Genomic DNA, 25,682 nt, shown 5'->3' with positions numbered 1-25,682 from the left:
AAATTGATTAAAATAGGATCCAACAGAAATGTAATCAAGCATACCATTTTCCATTTGGTGATTTAATAGCATTTATGAAATCATTTCTATATTATATAAATGGACAGCTGTCCTATTCTTTGGAGGGCTGTGGGTTGGATTCATGGACACTACATTGGCTGAAATTTTAAACTTGTAAATATTTGAAGACCCATCAAATCAGGTTATGAAACTGATTGCAATCTAGCAGGTTGCTGATCTTCATGCCAGGGATCATGCTTGAATAATTAATAATCAGTTGGCAACTTACACCAGTAAGACTGTGCAGCCAAAAAAAAGTACCTTGAGTTTCACAGTTCTCATCCAGGTATTCAAATGTATCCGTGGTTTTGCCCGTCCATATTTTGGTAATCTCCTCCAGGCCCGCTCCAAGATCTCTACATGCCTCAAATTCTGGTCTTCTTTGCATCACCAACTTCCTTTTGCCACCATTTGCAGCCATACCTTCAGTTGTTTATGCCTTAAATTCTGGAATTGCTGTTTAATGCCAAAAGAAATGGGATAGCAAGCTATCCAGCCCATTGAGCCTATTCTACCATTCAGTAAGATCATGTCTGATCTGATTGTGGCCTTAATTCCATGGCAGTGAACCTGCGAGAGAGGAAATTTCCTCCTCATCTCTCTCAAAATGGGAGATTCCTAATTTTTAAACCTTGTTCTAGACTTCCCTACGAAGAGAAATATCCTCTTTGCATTCACCCTGTCAAGTTCCCGTAGAGTCTTGAGTATTTCAGCAAGGTTATCTCCTAAACCCCAATGAGTATGGGCTTGACCTGCTCAGCCTTGCCTCAGAAAACAGCCATTTCATCCCAGGAATTTTCTAAGTGCACCTTCTCTGAACTGCTTCCATTTCACTTGTATTCGTCTTTGGGTAAGGAGACAAAGTACTCCAAATGCAGTCTCATTAAGGTCCTAAGCAGATGTGGTGACACTTCCCCACTTTTATAATACATTCCCCTTGCAGTAAAGACCAGCATGCCATTTGCCTTCCTGATCACTTATTCTATTTGCACGTTAATGTTTCGGGATTCATGTATTGAGACACCCAGATCTCTCAGCATCTCGGTTCTGCAATCTTTTTCCATTTAAATAACTTTATTTTTCTGTTCTTCGTGCTAAGGTAACCAAGCACACATTTCCCGTATGATACTCCATCTGCCAAAGTTTTACCCCTTCTCATTACCTAATCTGTATCCTTTTACAGACTCATTTTGACTTCTTCATCTGTCTTCGTATCATCAGATTTAGCTACCATACACTCAGGACATTTTATCCAAGTCATTAATATATATTGTAAATAATTGAAGCCTAAGCGCTCTTCACTGTGACCCTCCACTAGTTAAAGTTTGCTAACCTGAATATGACCTGATTATTCTAACTCTTTGCTTCCTGTTAGCTAACTAATTCCCTTCCCATGTTAATATGTTACTCCAAATATTATGAGCTCATGTCTTGTGTGGTAACTTTTCACGTGTAGCACCTGATTGGATACTTTATGGGAATCTAAATACTTTACACTTACTTGTTTTCCATTACCTTCCCTACTAGCTATTTCCTCCAATTTTATTTTGTCAAAGCCACATGAGTCTCCCTGATTTGTATTCTAATCTTCTAAATATTACTTTGTCTCTCTTAAGAAAAGGGTTTCAATGGGTCAACTGGCCTCTTGTAATTGCTTCCTGTCTCTGTTCTCTAATAGTGTCGTTAACATTTGCAGTTTTCTAATCGCTGAAACCTTTGCAGAATCCAGGGTATATTGGATAATTACAACCAATATATCCACACAGTGCAGCCACTTCTTTTGAGACCCTCAGAACCAAACTATTTTTCTACCTTTTTAAGATGATCCTCCTTGACCAAGCTTTTGGTCTCTCCTAATGTTTCTTCTTTTGACTTAGTGTCAATCTTTTGTCTGATTATGCTTCTGTGAAATGTCTTTGGATGTTTTACCAAGTACTTAATGATTGCAAGTTGTTGTTAATGGGAGAATGGAGAAGAATTAAGGATTATAAAATTAACAGTATTTTATTGAAATGAGAATATATATTCTACAAAAGAAATTCCAATAAATCATAATTTTGACCGAAAACTTGACTAGACTGCCTCAAAACTTAAGATATGGCGAAGTTCATAATATTTGTGCTTGAGGCAGCATGGGAATTGAGTCTGCTCTCTCCTTAATAGGTCTGGCAAATAAGTGGACTTGTGGTTGACAGACCATATGTACTGAGGTTCACCCGCATCTCCCCCCCCCCCACCTCCCCCGCGAACCTCCCCGCCTGCCAGGTTCACTTTTACTGCAAAGATTTATCATCTTTTTCCAAAGAACAAATTCAGATTTACGTGTCTAAAATGCTATGAAAGGGTATTTTAAAAGTGCTTTTGACTGTATTCATGTTTTAATACATATACAATTTTGACGTTTGATTGAGAAGTTATTTTGCCATCATTCGAAATACAAGCTGCAGTCAAAATTGCTGGTAGAAAGTTTCAAAGGCTGATATTTACAATGGAGTTTTTTTTTTGGTTCAGTACCAGGAAAGTCAGAAACCTTTCACATTTGTTTTCTCTTTTTCCTGTCACCTTTTTTCTTCTTTCTTCTCCTGAAGGAGTTGACTTCTTGCTGGGTTGTGGTTCTTCCAGTGCCTCACCCAAGTGACCAGTAGACATGTGTGAAAATTGAATGGGTGTTAACAGATTATCTGATCAAGGGAGGATCACTAATCAGAAGCTGGAGCTGAGGCCTATTTGTAGCATCCTTTTCGTTATCCTGGCTGCGATCCAGTAACTCTGCATTGACTGCGGATAGAGTCTAAGATCAACTTGGATTGACTGGCTTCGGTACGCACTGGACAAACATCCTGAACAGTTAGGGGTGACATCTTATGCATTTATTTATCCTTTATGCATACTGTAATCAAACTAAGAAAATAATTTGGATTAAAGATAAGGCCAAAGGATGACCTGGCTTTTTCTAGTACTTTGATTTATGTTAGACTCTTCATATCCAAAAAGATTTTTGTGTTAACTCTATAATTTGTAGATTTCTTTGCAGTGATGTACTCTAGCAATCAGATTTTTCTCTCTCCCAACACCACTATGTTGCAGTCTCTATTTTCAGTCGGAACCTTCTAGCATTAAGGTAGCAGTTAATCCTGAAACCATTCCAACTGTAAGAAAGAGTTTTGTGGGAAGGAGTGACTTCATTTGGATTTCTTTCCTCTTGTAATGCAAAAATATGGAGGACATTTTATGCAATGCATTTGTGATAGTTTTCTAGATTAGTATGTCAAGGAAAGAACTAGCAACAGGTTCATTGGACACAGTAGGGTAGTGTTAATTAATGGCCATTTGTGAAACAAGCCTCTAAGAATGAATGAAAATAATATGGAATTTTGTATCAATTGTGTGAATGGCTTAGTTGAGTATGGAACTATGTCTGAAATTTAAGCAAAGTCAACCACATAGGTTAGAAGGCTGGGTCAGCTGACACAGATTGCAAAACCAAATTTTAACATACAAACGTAAATAGACAATGATAAACATTTAAATACATATCTTTTATCCATATCTACTTTCAACACATATCTATATTTTAAGTAATAACTATCACATTTTTACTTTATTACACAACTATTGTTGAAAGTTGTTAATTAGCTTTTGATCTTGTTTAAACTACAGTTTTGCTGCTGGTTGTGTTTAAAATTGGAACATTTAAAATAAAATTAAACAAGCAATATACTTTCAGAGTTCACTGACCACACTGCGGACATGCCTATTGTGGTCTTGACAGTAATTAAAGAAAAATAATGTCAGGTAATTACCATGGACAGGATTTTCCCCTTCTTCGAGATGTCAACAAGGGAAAACTATGGAGTGAATTGTCCTTGGTGAGAAATTCACCACCTCCTTGCAACCTTAGCAATTTGGTGCAGATCGATAAAAGTCCTGATGGACATTCTCGAATTGTTAGCAGTTGAGGGCCTTATGGGTCAATCTCCTGTTCTGCCCAACCTAGATGGAAGCAAGGAGATGACTTTGGAAAATCACCCTCTGCCCATGCCTCTGATACTCCTGACACCCATCTCCCCACAATAACAAGATAAAAATGATTGAATTCTCATTTCTGGATCTCTCTAATTGGCAGCTTCTGGCAGGTTGCCAGTGTTGAAGCCTATGATAGGATGAAATACTCGCTCCCACATGCCTGTCAACTCTGAATGAGTTGATTGACACGCAATTAGGTGTGTTATCTTCTCACTCTGGGTGAGCATTTTAGTTACCACACCTCCACACTTTAAAAAAAAAAATAGGAAAATGTCATAGTTGACTTCACCACAGAAGATGACCAAAATTGTTCTTGTAGTAGTGAGGAAACAAGAGTCTTGTGAAATTATGGAATTTAATAGATTACATTAGTATAAGCTATTGCTGGAGAAATTGAGACCAAAAGTGAACAAATTCCAAATAAATGGATCTGAATGGTCTACCCCTAGTATTTTAACAGAGTTGGCGGCAGAGATAATGGATGCATTGCTTTTGAAACTCAGAATTCACGTCATTCTAGAATATTCCTTCTGCACTGAAAGGTAGCAAAAGTAACCATGCTATTTAAGAATGGAGGGAGCACTGAACTGGGACACGATAAGCCAGTTAGCCTAATGACTTTAGCTGTCTTCCATCGTGTCAGAAGTGATTAATACCTTAACGAGTTATTCGTCATTTAGTGTGGCTCATTACCCCAACTCTGGCATGGAAAGCTCTACTGCATTTGCATTGGGAAAGACGGTAGTTTGACCATGAGCACGATTTGCAGTCTGCCTTATCTGGGTCCTCACTGGCCAGCCGAGCTTTCGATTTCTCCTTGCCTCTGTAAGGTCCCTCCAGTGAGTCAGCCTGCAGAGGTCTCGATTTTTGGCAACTGTCTTCAGTTATCTGTTTAATATTCAATGTCTTCATATCTTGCAATCTTAGTAATGTTGTTGGTGCATAGTATGAAGCCAATTCGCCATATCGAAAGTCTTTGGGTATAAGGCTGTCATCAATTCAATGAACAGGTGAGCCAAACCCAAATGTTGCCTTATTAATATGTGCATTATGATGAATTGTAATATTTCAGAATCTCTGAATTGATCTTGTTCTGCCAAGAAATGCCAAGTTTACATCCGAGGCACTGTTCAGCCTTTTCTACTGCCTAATAGATGTCCAGGTCTCATGACAGTAGAGGGTTGCATTGATGATACAGGTTTCGTAGACTTGCATTTTGATGTTCTAGGCCAGGTTGTTGTTGCTTCATATTTTATTACTTAGCTTTGACCTAGCAAATGAATCTTTTGCAATGCTTGTGTTGATCCTACAGATTACTGGAGATTGTGGAACCTAGATATGTGAAGCTATCAGCAACCTCCAGTGTCGCATAATTCACGTGGTCAGTACTGATAGATGATGATATGGCAACATTCTGGACCATGGCATTTGCCTTCCTTATGCTTACGTTTACAGGCATGAGGGAATCTGTCTATTTATTGTTGACAGTACTGCACAGTATGCAATGCTAGTGCGGCATTGTAGATGAAAGAAATCTGGGAGCTATAAGCCAGTTACCCTGACCTCAATAATAGAGAAGATGCTGAAATGTAATATTAGAGGTGTGATAACAAAGCAGTGAGAACATCATATAATTGGATAGAGATGTGAGTTTATGAAAAAGTAGTGTTTGACAAATTTTGTATTTTTTGCCAGTTGTAAGTAATGTTTCTTGTTAGCTGTACAGCAAAGCAACAATATGCTGCAACACGCAGCCTATCTTTCCTTTAAGATCCATGTGTCTACAACCATGCAGCAATTTCAAAGACATTACGTGATGCAACAAATTTGTTGTACACAGCAAGAAAAACATTTGACAAAGTTATTACACAAAATTTGTACCTCCTTTGATGGGAGAGATGATACATGAGTTTGAATTGAGAATTGGTTAATGGAAAACTAGAAAATGGAGAATAGACTGGACATTTTGGATTGACAGATTGCACTGCAAGAATTCATGCTACAGTCTCAGCTTTGCAATCAATACCAGTGACTTGTATGAGAAAGGGAATTGAGTGTAATGTGGCAAATTTTGCTGGGAAACGCCGTGTCATTCATTTTGTCATTTTTAAAATTAATCTTGAGTGGTAAGAAACTGGGAGATGTTGGTATTCACAGGAACCTGGGAACAAATAGACAGTGACAGTAAAATAGCCAGGAATATGAAAACAAATTGTAAGAACATTTACAAGTATGTGAAAGGAGAATGGTTAAAGTAAATATTGGTCCCGTAGAAGCAGAGATAGGAAGAATTATCATGGGAAGGAGCAATGCATTGAACAGATTTTGTGTCTGTCTTCACATTAAAAGATGCAAGTATCAGAAGTAGAGGTAACTGAGGGGCTAAAGTGAGTGAAGAAATTAAGGTAATGTAACTAATTATTAACAGAGAAAAAGTATTGGAGCAGCATGAGGACCAATATCTGACAAATTCCCAGGCACCTGATGACTCTAGGTTACCTCCTGAAATTCCTTTTAAGGTAGCTGCAGAAATGATAAATGTGCTGGTTTTGATTTTGCAAGTGCTTTAGGTTCTGGGAAGGTCCCAGCAGGTTGGAAGCTATCAAAAGTATAAGTGCCGTTTAAGAGGGGAAGAAAGAAAACTGGGAAATACATGCTGAGTAGTTAATTTGGCTGGATGCAGAGTGGTGCCAATAGCGTGGGTTCAATTGCCATATCAACTGATATTACCATGGAGGCCCCACCTTTTCAAAGTTAAGCACACCACCAGTTGTCTCTCTGAGAGAGTAGCCTTATGGTCTTCTGGGACTGTGACGATTTTACTTTGGTTCGATTTTGAGAGGATAAATGGAAAAAATTATTTTCTCCACCTGTTGACTTGGTAACCAGGATCATAAATATTAGATGATCTATTAGCTCATTACCAGATTTATTAAATTTAATAACTGACTTAGAATATAGACCTGTTTCTAGTTCAGATGGCAATCATTTGATATGAAAGGTGAATAATGTACAATATGAATCAGGGCAGAGTGGTCTTCTAATTTTTTGCGGTCACCTAAAGGGGCAATAAAGATATTTGCTATGTCATCTTCCTTAATTGCTTGTATTGTGGATCTGCTGTTGAATTTTTCTAGAGGATTATATGACTTTTGGGGAGCAAGTAGAGACTGCTTATGTCATGCATGTAAAACATAGCTGTTGTGTAGGAGATTTTAGTGTTTTGTTGCTCTTAGTCATTGCTGTATACCTGCACTTAAAAAATTTAGGTGTTCTAGGTAACGGCCTAGTAAGTAGAAAACTCTGTGGAACGAGTACTTGTAAAGCTTGATGCATCAAATGATTTCACAGCTCAGGCATAAGTGTATTTATTATTTTGAGACAAAAAAGGATTGTTGAATCTGGGCGACTGCAGTATAGCCTATAGAAAATGTTATTTTTTTAAAATTCCCAGTTCTTATGATGTGTGCCTTGTAAAAAGTTAATAAAAGTGCCAGATAATTTTCAAAAAGCTATGCAGCTAAAGACTGGCTGATTTACATTTGTAAAGTGTCATTAGTGGATGGAGAAAAGTATGACAACTTAGTTGGTCCTATTTACTGTCTTTATGTGGTAATAATTGGAGATTGTTATTGATATGACGTTTTTGCATTTTTAACTTTTTAAAAACCATACAATAATGTTTAAGTGACCTTAGCCTACAACTATGAATAGTGATCTCAGTATCGCTAAAAACCACGAGCAATCACATTTTTAAAGGTATTACAAGGTGTGGGATTCTCTTTTATTTAGTCCTTTTTTCAATTGGTTGTACTTTCAATTAAAATTTCATTATGTTTGTAAGTTGAAACCATATTCCAGCAGATGATTTTAGGACACAGAATAGATTAATTCCCTCTTCTGCAGCGTCAGTGGGAGGACAGGGTTTCTTTTCAGGTGCTAGATCACTTGCATGTATAGCATTGATATAAATCAATTTCTGCTTCTTGTGACATTAGATTTGCAATGTAATTCTGGAGTGTAGTTCTAACCAGGGAAGGGTGTCTCAACTGCTAAGGTTTGATTCTACATGGAATGCAAATACAGTGAAATAGTAAATCTTGTTAATGCAGAGTATCCTGTGGAGTCACTGGGCCCTCTATAAATCCATGTTTGTAGATTTAAATGTTTGGAGAGCAAGTATCCTCATAGCACGTGCAAGCATATTCTTTCTGACGAAGGGTCACATTAACTCTGATTTTTTTTTTCTTCACAAATGCTGCCAGACCTGCTGAGCTTTTCCAGCAACTTCTGTTTTTGTTCCAAAATAATTGTATCTCTTTTTGATAAAGAGCTGGCACATAAGTGTATATTCATGCATGTACAGGATACTCTTCTGGATGATTTCAGTTCTAATGCAATAGGGGCCAAGTATAATTAACATAAGCTCCAGCCAGAAATTAAGTTTCATGTACTGATCTCATCTTCATTGCAATTACATTTTTAGTAATACTGATTCTGAATGAATATTCAATATTGCTATCATATGTGATATTAATTAAACCAGCTTGACTTGGGTGGTAGTATGTTGTGCGCAGTTGTAAAGTGAGATTATGGGTGGCTTTCTTGTTCAACTATGGGGGTGATCTTTTGTAAGTGATGGTGAAAATGGATCCTGCCATTTTGCATATCTGCTATAATCCAGGAATTTCTTACATCTGTTGTACTTCAGAAAGTTTTTTAATTGTACTACAACAAAACAGCTTGTTTTTATAACAGAGGAAAATGCAGCTTTATAGTTAGATTTTTAGATTTCCAATGAACCTTTTTCCAAAATAAAGTTAAATAAATGCTGTTTATTCTATGTTCAGTTGGCCGTAAACAACAGAACTTCTTTGGAAAATATAGCAACACAATTGTGAAATTCCTGAAGACTTTGTACCTTTTTCTTGTTAACTTGCAAGGGCATTCCATTGTAATTTATTTTGTAGTGGTTTTGAGGTGCCAGTTGGAAATTACATAGGAAATCCTTCAGCACTTCTTTCCTGCTTCTGCTTTGCACATTTGAGTATCCATCAGAAGACAAACCCAATAATCTTCATGCCACTAATAATTTTATACTTCACTTCTTTACAGTAAGAAATTTAGAACAAATATGCTGAGATATCACTTTTTAAGTATTTAATTTTTCAATATACATTAAAGGATGACTAAATATGCTGTAATAAACAAAACAGTATACTTAATTTACTGCTAAAACCACTATTTCCAGTTACTCATTTTGTTCTATTGGAAATTACTGCTAGCAAACCATGAATAAAATCATCAGGCTATTAGTTTTTTTTTCTTTTTACATTTGCAGTTACAAGTTACAAAACTTATAGGTGATGGAGGAAAATGCTGTTTGACTTGAGGGGAGGTTGGAGAAGAGACATTACTTAATGAACCCTTCGGGAAACATCCGGTCGGTGTTGGCAATCCTGCACTATGTTGTATGCCTTGACTAAAGGGAGTAGATTGTAGCCGGTGATAATTCAGTGACATTAGTTTCACAAGTAAAAGCAATGATGCTGTTATTTTAACTAAATGTAATTTAAAAAAGAGCAGATGGATTATATTTCACTTTTGTTGGTAGATTTGTGACACTCCGACACTGTTTATGGAAAAGCCTGTTTTGTTGAATTGAGAGCACTAACTTCCTGTTTCTATTGTTGATCAGGTTTCTAAATGGCCACTGTTTCCTGCTTTATGGTGTAAAGCCACAGAAAACAACTACATTTATTACACACACAATAAGGACAAAAGGCACATAATGCATCACATAAATAAGAGTTTCAAGTTTATTTGTTACCAGCATTTGGGAACATGGAATTATAAGGTATGAGACTGAAAAATGTGATTAGAAAATATTTATTTGGTACACTAATTCAGGTCAGATGTGCAATTGTGTTTTTGGGTTGTGGACACTTTTATTTTATGAAATAGATTGATACCGCTCCTTTAATATAGTGAGATATTTCAATGTTCTTCGCAAGACCATTATAAAACAAAATTTGACGTCGTGCCATGTGAGGAGCTATTAAGTCGTATGGTCTGAAACTTGATCAAAGTGGTAGCTTTTAAGGATGGTCTTGGAGGAAAGTAAATTCAGGAGGTATAAAGAGGATATTCCAGAGCTTAGGGCCTTGGTAAGTGCAAGTGTAACCACCAGTAATAGAGGATTTAAGATTTGGGATGCCCAAAGACCAGATTTAGAGTACAGATACCTGGAAGGGTTGCAGGGCTGGAGGAGATTACAGAGGTGTGGAGGAACTAAACCATGGAAGGAGGTAAAAATAAGGATGAGAATTTTAAAATCAAGATGTTATTTGATTTGGAGCCAGCATAGATAAATTATTGGTGTAACTGGATTTGCTGCATGTTAAGACAGGGTGATGGAGTTTTGGATTATTTCAAATTTGCAGAGGGTAGAAACGGAGACCAGCCCAGAGTGCATTGGAACAGTCAAGTCCAGAGGTAATGAATTAATTAGTGTGGGTTTTAGGAGAAGATCAGCTAAGACAAGTGAAGTCAGTTAAGTTACAGTGGAAATAGGTGACCTAAGTAATGGCATGAACCTGAAGGGAAAAGCTTATTTTGGTATCAAATGTGGTGCAAAGGTTGTAAGCAGACTGTCTTAATCTCAGATTGTTGCCAGGGAGAGAGATGGAGCTCATGGCTAGAGAATGGAGTTTGGAACGGGGATCAAAAACAATGCCTTCTTTCATTTTTCTGTTTAATTAGTGGGAATTTCTGCACATCCAATACTAGATGCCAGATAAGAAGTTGGACAATTTAACAACAGGGGAGGAATCAAGATGGCTGGTAGTGAAGTAGAGCTGGGTTTTGTCACCATAATATGTGAAAACTAATGCTGTGTTTCTGAGAAGCTGTCACTGTAGGACAGCGTGACGATGAGAAACGGGAAGGATGCAAAGATGGATCTTTGGGAAATACCAAAGTTGGAATTGCAGGAGCAGGAAGAGTACCATATTAGCCAGAAAATTCTAATACCTTTGTATTCTTTAAGATTCTTGGTAATTCAGGGTGTTTTCCCCATGCTATTCACATTTGCTTAAAAATGCACAAGCATAAAACTGTACTCGAATTCTAGCCTAATGTGTACAGTTTTTGACATTGTTGGACATGTTTGCATTTTGTGTTTTCTTTCACGTTTGTTCCTACTACATAACAAATGTAGTTCAGAAATACAACGAGATACACTATTTCATCTGCTAAATGCATATATTGTGATCTGTAAGCTTTGCCATTTTTGTGGGGCTAACAGTTATAATTATAGAATCTAGGTCTATTGTTTAAAAAAAATCTTGTGATTGAACATTGACTGGGACTGCCATAGTATGGATGGTGAGGGATTTGTTAAATGTGTTCAGGAAAATTTCCTTTAGCAGTGTGTATATGTTCCTACTAGAGAAGGAGCAAAACGTGACCTCCTCTTGGGAAATAAAGTAGGGCAAGTGACTGTAGTGTTAAATGCTGGCCTAGCCAGTGACACCCTCATCTCGTGAATGAATTTAAAAAAATCATGCTAGTGGTCAAATATTCTTGAAAAACAGTACAAATAATTGCATAGAATATACAGCATAGGGAGAGATGTCCTTGTGATATTGTCGCTGGACTTCAATCCAGAAATATAGATAACATTCTGGGGACCCAAGTTTGAACCCCGCCACGGCAGATGGTGGATTTTGAATTGAATTTAAAAAAAAATTAAAAGTCTAATAATGATCATGAAATTGTTGTCAGTTGTCATAAAAGCCCTTTAGGAAAGGAAACCTTCATCCTTATCTTGTCTAGCCTGCATGTGACTAGATCCAAAGCTATGTGGTTTAGCTGCAATCTGGATAGTTACGGTTGGACAATGAATGCTGGCCTAGCCAGTGATGCCCATATTCCATTTAAAAACAAAAGGTCTGGTGTTTACTTTCTACATAATTTATCTTCTGCACCCCCTCCTTTTTTTGATTGTTCTTGCCTACTTTACCTTTGGAAGGATCTAAGCATTACTTCAATCACTTTCTGTGATCTAGTTTCACATTCAACACATTTGCTGAGTTAAGAAATTTCTTCTGATTTCCCTGTTGGATTTATTAGGAGTTATCTTCTATTCATTGCCATGATGTTGGATTCTTCCACAAGTGGAATGGTATCTTCACATCAATCTTACCGAATTCATTTCTCATTTTAAAAACTTCTGTAAAGTCATCTAAAGAGAAAAGCCCTAATTTATGAATCAGATGGAAAATCTCGTAGGAATTCACTCCCAAAATGCCCTGTTGTAAGTGTGGTTTTCAAGATTGTTGGTTAAATTCTGGATTAGATGTACTTTTTTTGTGCCCCTAGTTCTAGTTTCCTGTATTTCCCATTCTACTATTTCTCTTGGTGACTCTTCGAGTCTTTCCCCTCTTAATTGCTACTTGTTTGCTCTTTACCCTTGCATTGGCTTCTCTTCAAACCTCACTTTTCCTCTTTCTCCAGCCTTGCCTCACTCTGTTTCACTTTCTTAGTGATTGTTTGCACTCTACATCTTTGTCTATTTTCTTGCTTGTCTCTCCCTTCTACCCTCCTCCCTTACTTTCTGCACTAGTGAGTGTCTTCTTCTTCTTCCTCGTCCTCTTTATTCCCCATTTGACTTATACTGTGCCCTATGGAAATGCTGGCATTTATGTGGCATAAATGTCACTCAGCCAAAGTTTGAAGATTGTCCAGGTCTTGCTTCATGCAGGAAAGGACTGCTTCAGTATTTGAGAAACCTTCAATAAGAGTGGAACATTGTGTGTTTGTCAATTAACTTACCAACTTCTGACTTTGTGAAGAAGAAAAAATTGATGAAGCTGCTGAAGATGTTTGGTGCTTGATACCATTCTGAGCAACTTCTCCAATATCTTGTGGCTGAAATGATTCACTTCCAAACAACAACACTGTTTTCATTCATCCTGACTATGACTCTAAGCATAGCTGGGAGCTGGTATTCTTCCCCCACCTAAAATATTTTTTCTCTATGTTGTCAGGGCTCCTTGATGCTTTACTAGGTCAAATACTACCTTGGGCAATTTCTGTAAAAGCTGTGATGTAAATGAGACAGACGTTCTGGAGAGAAATACAGAACAAGTCAGTGATTATTAATCTACCAGCAGAGTCAAAATGGCAGCTGTGAGAAGGAAGCGAAGAAGGTTGACAAGCTTTAAGAGGTCACGTACAGGAAGGTCAGGATGGGCCAGTTGGGTGTTGCTGCTCACAAGGAGCCACTGATATATGCCTCAGTGATCCTTCAGAGAATACCAGGAGAAAAACACATGGGCTTATCCAAAGAATATTAGACCTTGAAATTGCAGTGAACAAGTTTGAAGACAAAGTGAAGGAGAAAAGACAACATTTTTACTCCAGTTTGTGGGCCAACTTCACATCTGAACACTTCATGACCAATTTAGTACTTTTGAACTGAAATTGTAATATAGATTTGACTGCAAATTTGCACATAGACACCAATCAACCGCAGTATAATGATGACCGTTTTTTGAGATATTAGTTGAAGGAGATGTGTTGGCCAAAGCCTTGTTGGCAACTCCTGCTCTTCAAAATAGTACCATGATATCTTTTATATCTGCTGAAGTGAGCAAATGGAATCTTGGTTTTGTGCCTCAGCCTCCAATTGTGCAGTATTCCCTAATTACTGCAGTGGTGTGTCAATCTTGTTATTTTTGTTTAGGAGCTTGCATGAGAGTTGAACCTAGAATCTTTGGATGCAAAGACGAGTGAGGCCAATTGAACCACTGCCAACAAACAGCCATAATAATGGCAAAAGAAGGAATGGAGGCAGGGTGGGAAGAAAGTAATCAAGCAGAGAAAAATGAAATTAATATGATTGGGTAATGAGGAAAAAGAGACAGTGGGAGAACTTGGGACCAAAGGGAAATAGTGGTGTTGGAACTCATGGCTGTGACTGGAGTGGCAGCTAGAATGTCCACAGTGTGAACACTAAAGGACTTTCGTGATGAACAAAAATGTGCAGTGATCCTGTAACCGATCCATATTTCTGACATTTAATTGAACTGAACTGAAAGAGGTGTAGGTTAGGTGAATTGGCAGTGCCAAATTGCCCAACGATGTGTAGGTTCGGTGAATTAGTCATGGGAAATACAGGATTATAGGAATAAGGTTGGGAAGGTGGGTCTGGGTGGGATGCTCTTCGAAAGGTCAGTGCAGACTTGATCGGCCAAATGGCCTGCTCCCTCATTGTAGGGACTATGATTTTATGAATTGTTGTTATTATTCAGTACCAACATTGTTCTAGTTTTATGTATTTTTGGGAGTTATAATGAATAGGTCAGCTAATAACTTTACTGTTGGATTGCTTAGGCAGTTCAAAGCCTGATTTTTGGTGCTGGGTATCACTGAATTGAATGATACTATATTTTACTGAGTTTACTTTTTTAATGGAAAAGTCCTAGCGATAACCCTGTACATAGTACAACTAAGATTGCCATGATGCGTGACATGTGCTCAAATTCACTGTTCCCTTTTTGGGCGAAAACAGTTTTTTAAACTGGATTTTGCAGTTATGCTTTAGTACTGATAATATTTACTTTGCAGAAATGTTTGAAAAATTACAAAATATTATCCTGTCATTACTTTGTTATTGCCTGTTACTGGTGAAAACAACTGTTTTGGAAATCCTTCAATGTTGTGCTTAAAATTTGGTTGATAAGTTCTTACATAAATTGGACAAGTTAGTGTCCTTGTCCTATTTATGTTATGTTCGTCCATCTGTAGAGGACAACCGGAACTAAAATCATTTTAAACAGCTACAGAAACTGGTAACTTGGTCGTTAAACATAAATCTCCGAAGAGACATCTGCCTCTGATACTTGGGGGATTCCCTGAGGACATTGGTGCTAAAACAGCAGCAAATGAACAGATGTTCAGATAATTTAAAAAAAATATTTACTATTGTGAGCTTGATGACTTATTTAAGAATGCAAGTAAGGCAAATATTTTATTTTATGTTGTGTAAAATGCACTTAGTATAGATGTTGAATTTTGGGAAACTTTCATTTAAGAGCCTGGTTTTACCCCACCACAAGATCCCCAATTACTCTTCCCAAAGTTTTGATGTGTCACATTTAATTTATGATACTTCCCTTCATTTCCAACAACTATAAGGACTACTTGTCATGAAGACTTAACTACCACTGCCTCTGCTGAATTTTTCCTTAATTTCTTGCCCAGCAAGCCAAGGTTCCTCCTACCTAGTCCTGACGTCGCTTTCACTCAGTCTTGTCCTATTTTCTCCCCGAGCATTCTTTGTCCATGAGGCTGACATTGTCCTGCCTTATTAATTGTCTTTCTTAAATTTTATTCTGTATTTGTAACTGTTGACTCAAATGAAATAAGAACTTTTTATAAATAAAGAATTGCTGGAGAATTGCTGCATGTTTTGACAGCAAGAAACCTGATACTCATTGTAAGCATCATTTACACAGCTGATTCTTCAAGCAGTAGTTAAAGTGTAGTTGCAGATGAACTTGACAAAAGGGTTGTGTACAAATGGAGCTTTGGTTGGTATAAGTTGCTGATTGGTCTATGGATGAGTGACCAATTATCGATGACCAAGTCCTGTTGCTTGCCACCAATAATGTAATTAGTTCTTGGGTAGCTGAATAGCTTGGGGTTGTGAACAAGATACAGGAAACCCTTCAGATTACCATTTTAAGAATTGTCTCTGTTCTCTGCTGTAAAAGCCACTTCAAGCTTGAAGAAAACCGTTTGTCTTTCCTTCATCAGTAGCTGCAAGCTGTGAATTTTAATAAGTCAGAAACCTTTTATGAAATGAACTAGCTACCCTGTGTTTCTTTGAAACCAGTAGAAGCTTCCAGAGAAGGATGACTGAGAGGCAATGTTCTGATCAACACAGGTATAATCTTACCAATCTTGAATAGGAACCACTGAACTGCTATCTTAGTCTTTTCCTCTTGTCCATTAACACACATTTGTTTTCCTGTCTGACTGTGTGTGAGAGGAAGTGTTTATAAGGGGATTATAGTTTTAATTAGTGGAGTTATATGCTGCAGTTGGCTGATTGAATGGTTTGTGATGCAGTCATGCCAACAGTGCGGATTCATTCCTACACTGGTTGAGCTTACCATGAGGGTCCTGCCTTCTCAGTCTTGTCCCTTGCCTGAGGTGTGGTGACCCTCAGGTTAAACTCACCACCAGTTGTCTCACTCTAATTAGAGTGCAACCCTGTAGTCCTCTGGGACTATGGCGGCATTACCTTTTACTTTATGTGCCACTTGTTCATAATGGTTATTCTCCAGCTAGAATCTAATTAATTGTAATAAATAGTAATTTTTGTTAAGTAAAGAAACTTGGTCTGTGCTTTCCGTCAATCTGGGTCTGCAGTTCAGGTGAATTGGGGAATCTGCATTCATTTTATAATCTTTAAGTTTTGTGACAACTCTGGGAGTAGTAGGGCTTGATTTATAGCATGCTACCTCAGTGAGGTATGACTCTTCTGCCACTAAATTACTGACCACAAAGTGCCACTGTCTGGTTCTCTTGCCAGTCGATACCGTAAATGATTCCTTTTCCTTCCCACCAAATACCCTTGCCATTGACAACTATTGATCTTCATCCTCCCTTTGCTCCTTAAAGTCTTTGATCATGGTGTTCCCTCCTAAATACGAAAAAGGAACAAGATTAGGCCACTTGACCCTTCGATCCTGCTCCTCCATTTAATAAGATTATGGATGATCTCATTTTAACATCAACTGTACAATCCTCCATATCCCTAATAATCTTTTGCCTATCCCCTTGGTAACCAAGAATCTCTCTGCCTTTTAAATATTTTAAAGAGTTTGCACCCAGTGCCTTTTTGAGGAAGAGAATTTGAAAGGCTCTGAACCCTCAGAGGAAGAGATGTTTCCTCATCTGTGCACGTCTTTCCCATACATTCTTAAGGAATGTATGAACTGAAATAGGCTCTTGAGCCCCTCCATTAGGTCATGGATATTGATACAACATTTAACCATCTTAGTTCCTTATCCCTTATTACCCTTGACTTTGTTACCAGAACTTGGTTACCCATCAGTTACCTAAGGGGAAAATAAACCCAGGAGCTAGAGCAGTCTTGGAAGAGTTCAGGAACATTCGATTGAAGATAAATCTAGGATATACCTTGGGCACTTAATTTACCTGAGATTATCAGGAGCTGGAGCAGAATTAGGTGTGCTGGAATTTGTATTCATTTGGGGGATTTATCACCCATTCCTATGTGCCCTTAGAATGGTGGTAGTAAACTACTGTTTTCAATCACTGCAGGCTATTGGGTGTAGGTAGACACACCGTTCTTTTGAGGAGGGCGTTCTATCATTTTGAGCAAGCAACGTTATGCTTTTAAGGTAAGATTGCGAGAACTTTAGAGGGGAGCTTGTGGATGATGGTGGTATTCCCATATATCTCTTGCCCGTGTTCTAGATGGTAATGATTGTGTGTTTGAGAGGTGCTGTCTAGAGAGTCTTGCTGCATTTCTGCTGTGCATCTTATAGATGGTACACACTGCATACTATTGTGCATTGAAGGTGGATGAAGTCAGTGTGGATGTGGTGCAGATCAAGCATGTTGGCCTCTTCTGTATAGTGCCAAGCTTCTTGAGTGTTTTTGAAGCTGCACGCATTCGCTCAAGGCACTCCTGATTTGTGCCTCAGGGATGGTGAGCAGGGGAGTCGCAGTGTGAACTACTCACTTCAGGTTTCCTAGCCTCTGGCCTTGTGTAGTAGCTGTAGTGTTTATACGACTAGTCCAGTTCAGTTTCTGGTCAATGGTTGTTGGTAGGGAATTCAGTGATGGTAATGCCATTTGAATGCCGTGGGGTAATGGTTAGATTCTTGCTGAAGATTAAAAGACTGAAAAAAGGAAATCAAAATCTGACATCACAGAACCTAAGCGTTGATTGGTGAGTATTTCTGCTGTTTCACTTTTTCTCTGAAGTTAGACTGTTAACTTAAGCAACTGGGAAATGAAAAGTTTTTAAAATTTTTTGACAAATATCTTGAGGGTTAAGTAAAGTATGCAATATTTTAGTGATGTCACAGAAGTGGGTAGCAAGTTTTATTAGTATTAGATTTCAAGACTATTATTTAATAAAGAGAAGAACGGCAGGGCAGCTCCACCCTCTTGAATGGACATCCTTTGCTCTGCAGGAACATGAAAATTCATGCTGGGTCGTCATTACCTGTACATGCAGGAATGTCAGTTGCACCAGCTAGAGCTCTAGTGTTTCAAGCTTGATGAGCAGCTGGTGCATCCATGTGGTTGAGTGAATAGCATGTTCGTAGATATGCTCAGCCTGCAGTTTAAGGGTTGGCAGAGAGTGGTAAGTTATCACCAGGCAATGAAGAAAGAAGAGGTAAGTACAGCTCACTCTTCAAAGTATTCAGTTTTGAATGCTAACATAAGTGATGGTTTGTCTGGGGCGTACAGCTAGAGTCATGTCCATGGTACCATGGTTGATTCAGCTGTACTGTAGGACATCTAGAAGAGTAATAGTAATAGAAGATTGCATAGGGGAACAAACTGATATTTCTGCAGTTACTGATGTAAATCCAGGATGGCATTTTACCTCCCAATACCAGGGTCAAGGAAAAAGCTGAATTAGCTATAGGGTATCCGGAGAGCTTCAGTGGTACACAAAGGTAGAAAGGGGGATGTGGTCCTGCAGTCAGAGTGGAACTAGATAGAAGTAAACAAGAAGGACCTCAAAAACCCATGTATTATTCTTGGCACCATATGTAGTTAGGGGAATTAAATGAGTATTTGGCTATAAACTTGGTGCAGGTTGGGCAGTTTTAGATTCCTGGGACATTGGGACCAGCCCTGAGGGAACTGGGTCTTTTTGCGGGTGGGAGTGTTTTAATAAGTAATTTGAGAGAAGTACGATCGTGCGTGGAGTACTGGGAAAGAGAGTAGGAGTTCTTGGGAATTTCAGGGTAAGTGGGAAAAACAAAGTCAAAATTACCATGCACGTATTTGAATGCATGGAGTATTCTATATAAGATTGCTGAGTTGCTGATGGCTACAAAGAATGTGATGTGGTAATAAAAGACCTGGCTCAAAACGTGGCAGAATTGTTATATTCCTGGATATGACATGTTCGGGAAAGGGAGAAAAGATGAGGTATTGATTAAGCAGAATATTGCTCTACTAGAAAGAATGTCCCTATTCAATCGATGACAATCTATTTGAGTAGAGCTAGTGAGCAGAGAATACAATTACGTTGTTCAGTGTAGTCCACAGATCACCAACTTGTTGGAAAGACGTAGAGGAACAAATTGGTAAGCATGTTACAAGAAACCTAAAATAGCTATAATAAGGAACTTTATACCACTATGTCAAACTCTATTTGGATAATTAATGTGTAGACAGCAGCAAAAGTTCCTGGAGTGTGTTCAGGACCATTTTCTACAGTGTACTTTTCCAGTCTGACCAGAAAGAAGAAATTGTTGGGATGGTGAGCCATGTGGATCAAATGTTAATGATCAATGTATCATAAAGTTTAGGTTGGCTACAGAAAATGACGAGGACTGATTCAAAGTCAGAATAAACAAATGTGGGAGTAAGCAATTTCGGTGGAATAAAAGTGTATTTTTAAAAAAAATTCTTTCAGGGAATGTGGACTTCACTAGCTTGGCCAGCATATAATGCCCATCTCTAATAGTCTAGATCAGGATTCCCAACCTTTTCAGTATCAACGTTTTAATGAGAGAAACAATTCCATGGTACACCCACTTTCTTTCAGCTGAGTTGAATGCTCACATTTAATATACCATAGTAAGAGTTGAGACACTGAGTGATTAGTGAGGCTCCTCTGATTATCCAGCTGCCTCTCATAACGCGTGGCCATCTTACAGAGGTCACTGTGCAGCCCAATTGTGGAGTGGAAGTCCAGATGCCACTGGCACCAGCTGCTTCCAACCATGCTGTGCTCCACTGAGATACTGAACCAATCCCCCCTTCCCTCAGATTCAGCTCCAACAAAGAGCCACTTCTGTGCACTGCAGCTGCCACACTCTCTCACCGGGTGTTCTCTAATTTGCTGAGGCCCACAAGAGTGACCCAACTGGCTCAACCCAGCAAAGGCCGAAGGTGACCAACTCATTGGCTGTACGCACTGAGGGACAGCACTGTGCATCAACCAAATGCTGGCAGCTGTTCCCCTGGTACCCTCACTATAGGGTTACCTTGTTTCAGCAGATAAAGCACACTGCTTCCCAAATATTTTGTGGCACACTTCTCAACTTTTTACAGCCTGGTGGTTGAAATCAATTGGTCCAGAAGGCAGTTAAGAATCAACTGGAGTCACATGTAGGCCAGACAAGGTAAGGACAGTAGATTTCCTTCCCAGAATTGTTTTAAAAAAAAACCTTAAACAGTGGTGATTGTATGGTCATCATTAGATTAGCTTTGAATTCCAGTTTCTTTATTGAAATCTGCCATGGTGGGATTTTAAACAATGTCCTTAAAGCATTAGCCTTAGGATTCTGGATTACTAGTCTAGTGATGTTACCACATGTCACTGCAGGCTGCTTGGACCTGAACATAAGAAATAGGAGCAGAAGTAGTCAATTCTGGCCCTTGACCCTGCTCCACCATTCAATACAGTCATTCCGATCTTGGGCTTTTTGAGAGTGGCTTTAGCCGCACTCGTAAGCAAATGGGAATAAAATAACTCCACAGAGGCTGGTATCCCATCACCAAGTCACCCTTTATTTACACATGCATGTGGGAGGTGATGGCCTACTGGTATTATCACTGGACTGTTAATCCAGTGATAATGTTCTGGGGACGCAGGTTCAAATCCAGCTATCCAGGAATTCAGTAAATATCTGGAATTCAGGGTCTAATGATGGCCATAAATACATTGCCGATTGTCAGGAAAAACCTGTCTGGTTCTCTAATGTCCTTTCGGGAAGGAAACTGCCATCCTTACCTGGTCTGGCCTACGTGCGACCCTAGACCCACAGTAATGTGGTTGACTCTTAACTGCCATCTGGGCAATAAATGCTGCCTGGCCAGTGACACCCTCATCCCATGAATGAATTTAAAAAAAACTCAATAATGGTCCGGCTGCGTCAGAGCAGCTCTCGGGGTGAACAGAACCTCTGCTGCTGTTGACATCTATCAGCCAGAGCTCCCTGATTGGGGCTGTTAACCTGGTCCAGTCAGGGAACTCCTATTCAGAGGCCCACCTAGCTGAACTCATTACAATCACTGCAGGGAGTATTCTGACACTGCTGATTAATGCTTTGCAGATGGTGGACAAGCTTTAGGGAATCAGGAAGAGAGTTATGGCCACAGATTTGTGGTTAGTCAGTTAAATTTCTGGCCAGTGATAACCCCGAGGATGTTGCTGTGGGAAGGAATTCAGACATGGTAATGCCATTGACTGGCAAAGGGCAGTAACTCCATTCTCTCTTCTTGAAAATGGTTATTGCCTGGCAGATGTGTGGTGCAAATCTTATTTATCAGCGCAAGCCTGTAAATTGTCCAGTTGTGCTGCAAATGGACGTGGACTGCTTCAGTATTTAAGGAATTGTGATTGTTGCTGAATGTTGCAGCCCTTGTTTACTGATAATTTGACAATGAGATGAAGAGTCAACTTGCTCTGGTAGAACCTAGACTGTGTTATTAAGTATGTTATTCCTTTGCAAGTGCTGCTTGGTAGCACTACCAACCATTCCTTACATTATTTCCTGATCCATTTTGCTCTTTTTAAGAGATTGCACAAGAGATTGCACAAATTAAGTGGCACAATTTTGAAGTGGTTACAGGAATAGTAAGACCTAAGTATATATACAAGTGTCTATAAATCACTGAAGGTGGCATGATAGGCTGAAAGAGTAGTTAAGTAAGCACCTAAATGTATTAGGGACATTCTGTGTGAAGACAAGTGAGTATGTGTCACTTGAGTAAAACCAGGCAGTTGTAATGCTATCAGAGCTCCACGGCTGCTATTGTGCCTCTGAGCTCATGCTCCTAAAATTTCAGCTCGGAACCCTTTCAAACATGACCCTCACTTTGGGAAGTCCTAGTATATATGTTCTTTTAAAATATGTCTCATTTCTCTGAATTCAATTTCATCTGGCACAGATATGCAAAATCTGTGACCCTGTTTGTGTCCTCCTGTATTTGAATACTGACCTCTTGGTTAGTTATACTTCCTATATATGCACTGTCAGCAAATTGTGATATTGTGCGCCCAGTATGCAAGTTGAGCTCATTTTGTCTCTGTCTCGCTTTGTCTTGCTCTCTTTCACATGAACAATTATTTTTAATTAACCTGTTCAGACATATTATGACACACCTCTGGGACAGGTGGTACTTGAACCCTAGATCATCTGGGGCACACACTCACAGAAGCACAATGTTCCCAAAACCCTTGGAATTCCAGTCTTTGTTGCATTTCTTGTGGCGATAAACCTTGTATACTTGAATCATCTCCTCTTGTTTGAACACTTATTACATGCCAGTTATTCGTTTTAGTTTATCAGAGTTAACTTCACACTCTCTCTTTTGAAGCTGACATTTTTTTTAACACAACCAAGCACGTGTACTTTCTGCATTCCTAAACAGGAAACTGTTAATCTGCAGTGAAGGTGATACTTTACTCTTGGACGATAAAGGACAAATTCACAGGTTCTGCTTCTAACCTGATGACTTCCAAAAATAGGAAACATATATAGTATTAAGATGTCCCTTCTTTTAACGTGATCGGCTGGTATTTAGTATGAATGATATTTCAGCTGATCTGTGATGTTACTTATTTGGAAAACTAGGATCTTTGTTTGCAGTGTACAATCATCTCATGTCATGAAACCATGAAGATACTGAGGTTAAAAAAGCTTTTGGATTATTAAATCAAAACTAGACATTGGTTTAGGTTTTTAAAGTTTCACTGTCCAAGTGGGTGGATTTAATGGAGTGTAGGATACATAGAGAATTTGAGATGGAAGGACGACTAAAGCAGGCAATTCCCCAATTCTGAAATCTTAAGGAATCCATTGCCAAGCAAAACACTGCAGTGAGTCCCCATTTCAAAATTTTGGTAGATGCAGGTAGAAAAATAAGCAGATAGCAACTTAAAGGAAAAAAGAGAAAGGTTTGAGCATTACTAAGCATAATAATATTGATTTTACAGTAATGTAAAATAGGTTATGAGGAAGCTAGAATTTGTGGTGGGATTATCAGAGGTGATTTCTTCAAGCACTAATATTGCATAACACCCTTGCATTGTCTGAAACAGAAATTGCACCAAAGAGTTTGAAATTAAGGGTAATTAGATTTCATTCACTAGCTCTAATCTTTTTAGTACTGTAAGCATCCCTGTGCAATAATTTGTTTTAGTAAACAAGGATTTTACTATTAATAACAATGCTGAAGTTATCCCATTGCTTCTTTACCTCTCCTTAGAGAAAAAAGGAATCAGTTAGAAATCCAGCCTTTGTGTCTACTGTTCATGTGATAGCTATCAGGGAAACAACATTTTGTAAGTTTCTAAGATGGTCAAAATAAAATCAATTTCTGTTATCCCATCATGCACCATGATTTTCACAAAAGTAGCCTGTTGGAATTTTATGGGCATAATGCATTCGATGCGGCTCGTAAGTGTGTGGGAAGTGTTTAGTCTTAGAAGCAATACCAATAAATTAACTTCTAAGATGTTTTAAAAATATCTGGTGTTTGCAAATACCGTAGTTTTGAAGATTTGTTTCTGACAAAGCTGTTGACCTTTTCCAGGAATGTCCTTATCAGCAGGATCATCTCCTCTGCATTCTCCAAAAATAACTCCCCACACATCACCTGCGCCTCGAAGGAGGAGTCATACTCCAAATCCAGCAAATTTCATGGTACCTACTAGTGCCTCTACACCAGTATCTGACGCAGTCTCTCAGTCTCCATCTTCTGGTCAGGTGATACAAAAAGAAACTGTGGGAGGGACAACTTACTTCTATACTGACACAACTCCAGGACCTCTTCCAGGAATGGTGTGTAGATACTATTTTTTGTTAATTACTGCAAATCACGTGCTTGCCCTGCAGCAGAAAATGAACTTGGAATGGGGTAATGGAACAATGTAAGCTAACTGCTTATTTCATGTATTCTGTAGAGCAAGTGCTGTGTGAGTGTGTAAAGTGTATAACTAATTACAAATTATTGAGCAAAAACTTTGCATTAATTCTGCCATTATTGCAAGCTACTATGTTCAAAATTTTGCATTATATGGATAGTTAAGTTCTGCAATTGATTTTTGAGTTTTCTTGTTTCTCAGGTGTTTCCAACTTATCATATTTATCCTTCGTCTGCACCCCATGTTGCTTATATGCAGCCTAAAGCAAATGCGCCTTCTTTTTTTATGTCCGATGAACTCAGACAGGTAAATTGAACATGAATTTTCACTTTCTTCTATGAATATTTTAATTATTCTAGGTAGATTTTGTTAGTATGTATATAGCGTTTCTTGATGTCATTATTTGAAGGATCTTTTCTGCCTTCTTGAAGATCAATACCCAAGGCAGTCTTGTTACAAGAAGGAACATTATTCTGGCAAAGTCAAAAGGGAAAATAGCTGGTCATCTTCGAGATTGGATAATCACAAATAAGTAGATCACACACAGATGAAACTACACTGTTATAGTAGTTCCGTAGTACTATTTATTTTTATCCCATAAGTGAAGAGTGCTCCAAGGTTTGGGTATTCACGATAGCATTCCAAAGTTCAACCACCATTTTGCTGTGGCCTGATGTTGGAGGATGAATTGAAGTACACAAGTAGAAATGGTTTGCAAATGTAAATCCATTTTTGTATACCATTTCCTTCATAGATATCCCAAGTTGATGAGTAATTGAAGAAGTTGGAAGTTGGTGTGCATTTATGTATGAGTTTCCAAAAGTGATGGGCTATATATGGAACTGTCAGTGAGTTTTTGATAAATGTGACTTAGAATATGAATAGGCTAATAAACATACTGTTAGGCATGCTATTTAACTTGATCATCCCAGTTTCCTAATTTTTTAATATTTTTACTTCACATGAGTATTTATGACCCTTTCACATGCAAAGATGGATAATGAAACTTGTCTGTAATTGTTAGCTTTGTAAATGAGGAATAGAACTGCAGCATACTGTTGGGTAATGATAGAAGATCAATGCTGTGAAGAAAATTGGCAAATGGGAAAGAAGACAATTTCCACATTGAAGTTAAGCTTTTTTTTTGGTTTTCAGTAAAAATTAATGTTCAAACTTCATTGTTCCCACTTTCCAGTGAATTAGCAGGTCCTCATAGCTATCCGTTAGAAATTGTCAAAATTGCAAGGTATCTTGGTTCATCTTGCCACTTCAAATACTTCAGTTACAAAGTTTAAAAATCATGTGAAATTTGCTTTCTGTTTATTTAAAAAAGTAATTGCATTTAAAACAAAATTCCAATTAATTTTATTGCCTATTATGTTGCATGACTTTTTTCTATTCATTCAGGGAGGTGGGCTCCACTAGTAGTTAT

The 25,682-nt window shown here is 38.3% G+C and overlaps 1 protein-coding gene across 1 annotated transcript in view; it reads left to right on the top strand.

Moving 5' to 3' along the window:
- Positions 1-24,565, top strand: part of LOC125483307 (PAN2-PAN3 deadenylation complex subunit Pan3-like) — a 77,481-nt gene extending 52,916 nt beyond the window's left edge. Inside the window, exons 6-7 of the mRNA XM_048597927.1 lie at positions 23,920-24,167; positions 24,452-24,565. Coding sequence (XP_048453884.1) covers positions 23,920-24,167; positions 24,452-24,565 — 362 coding nt within the window. The remainder of the gene's footprint in view (positions 1-23,919; positions 24,168-24,451) is intronic.
- The last annotated feature ends 1,117 nt before the right edge of the window (positions 24,566-25,682 follow it).

This window comes from Rhincodon typus, chromosome 6, assembly GCF_021869965.1.
Source record: "Rhincodon typus isolate 14 chromosome 6, sRhiTyp1.1, whole genome shotgun sequence".
In the NCBI taxonomy this organism is placed as follows: Eukaryota; Metazoa; Chordata; class Chondrichthyes; order Orectolobiformes; family Rhincodontidae; genus Rhincodon; species Rhincodon typus.
The sequence above is the reverse complement of the archived record's forward strand: the minus strand, read 5'-3'. Positions and strand labels throughout refer to the sequence as shown.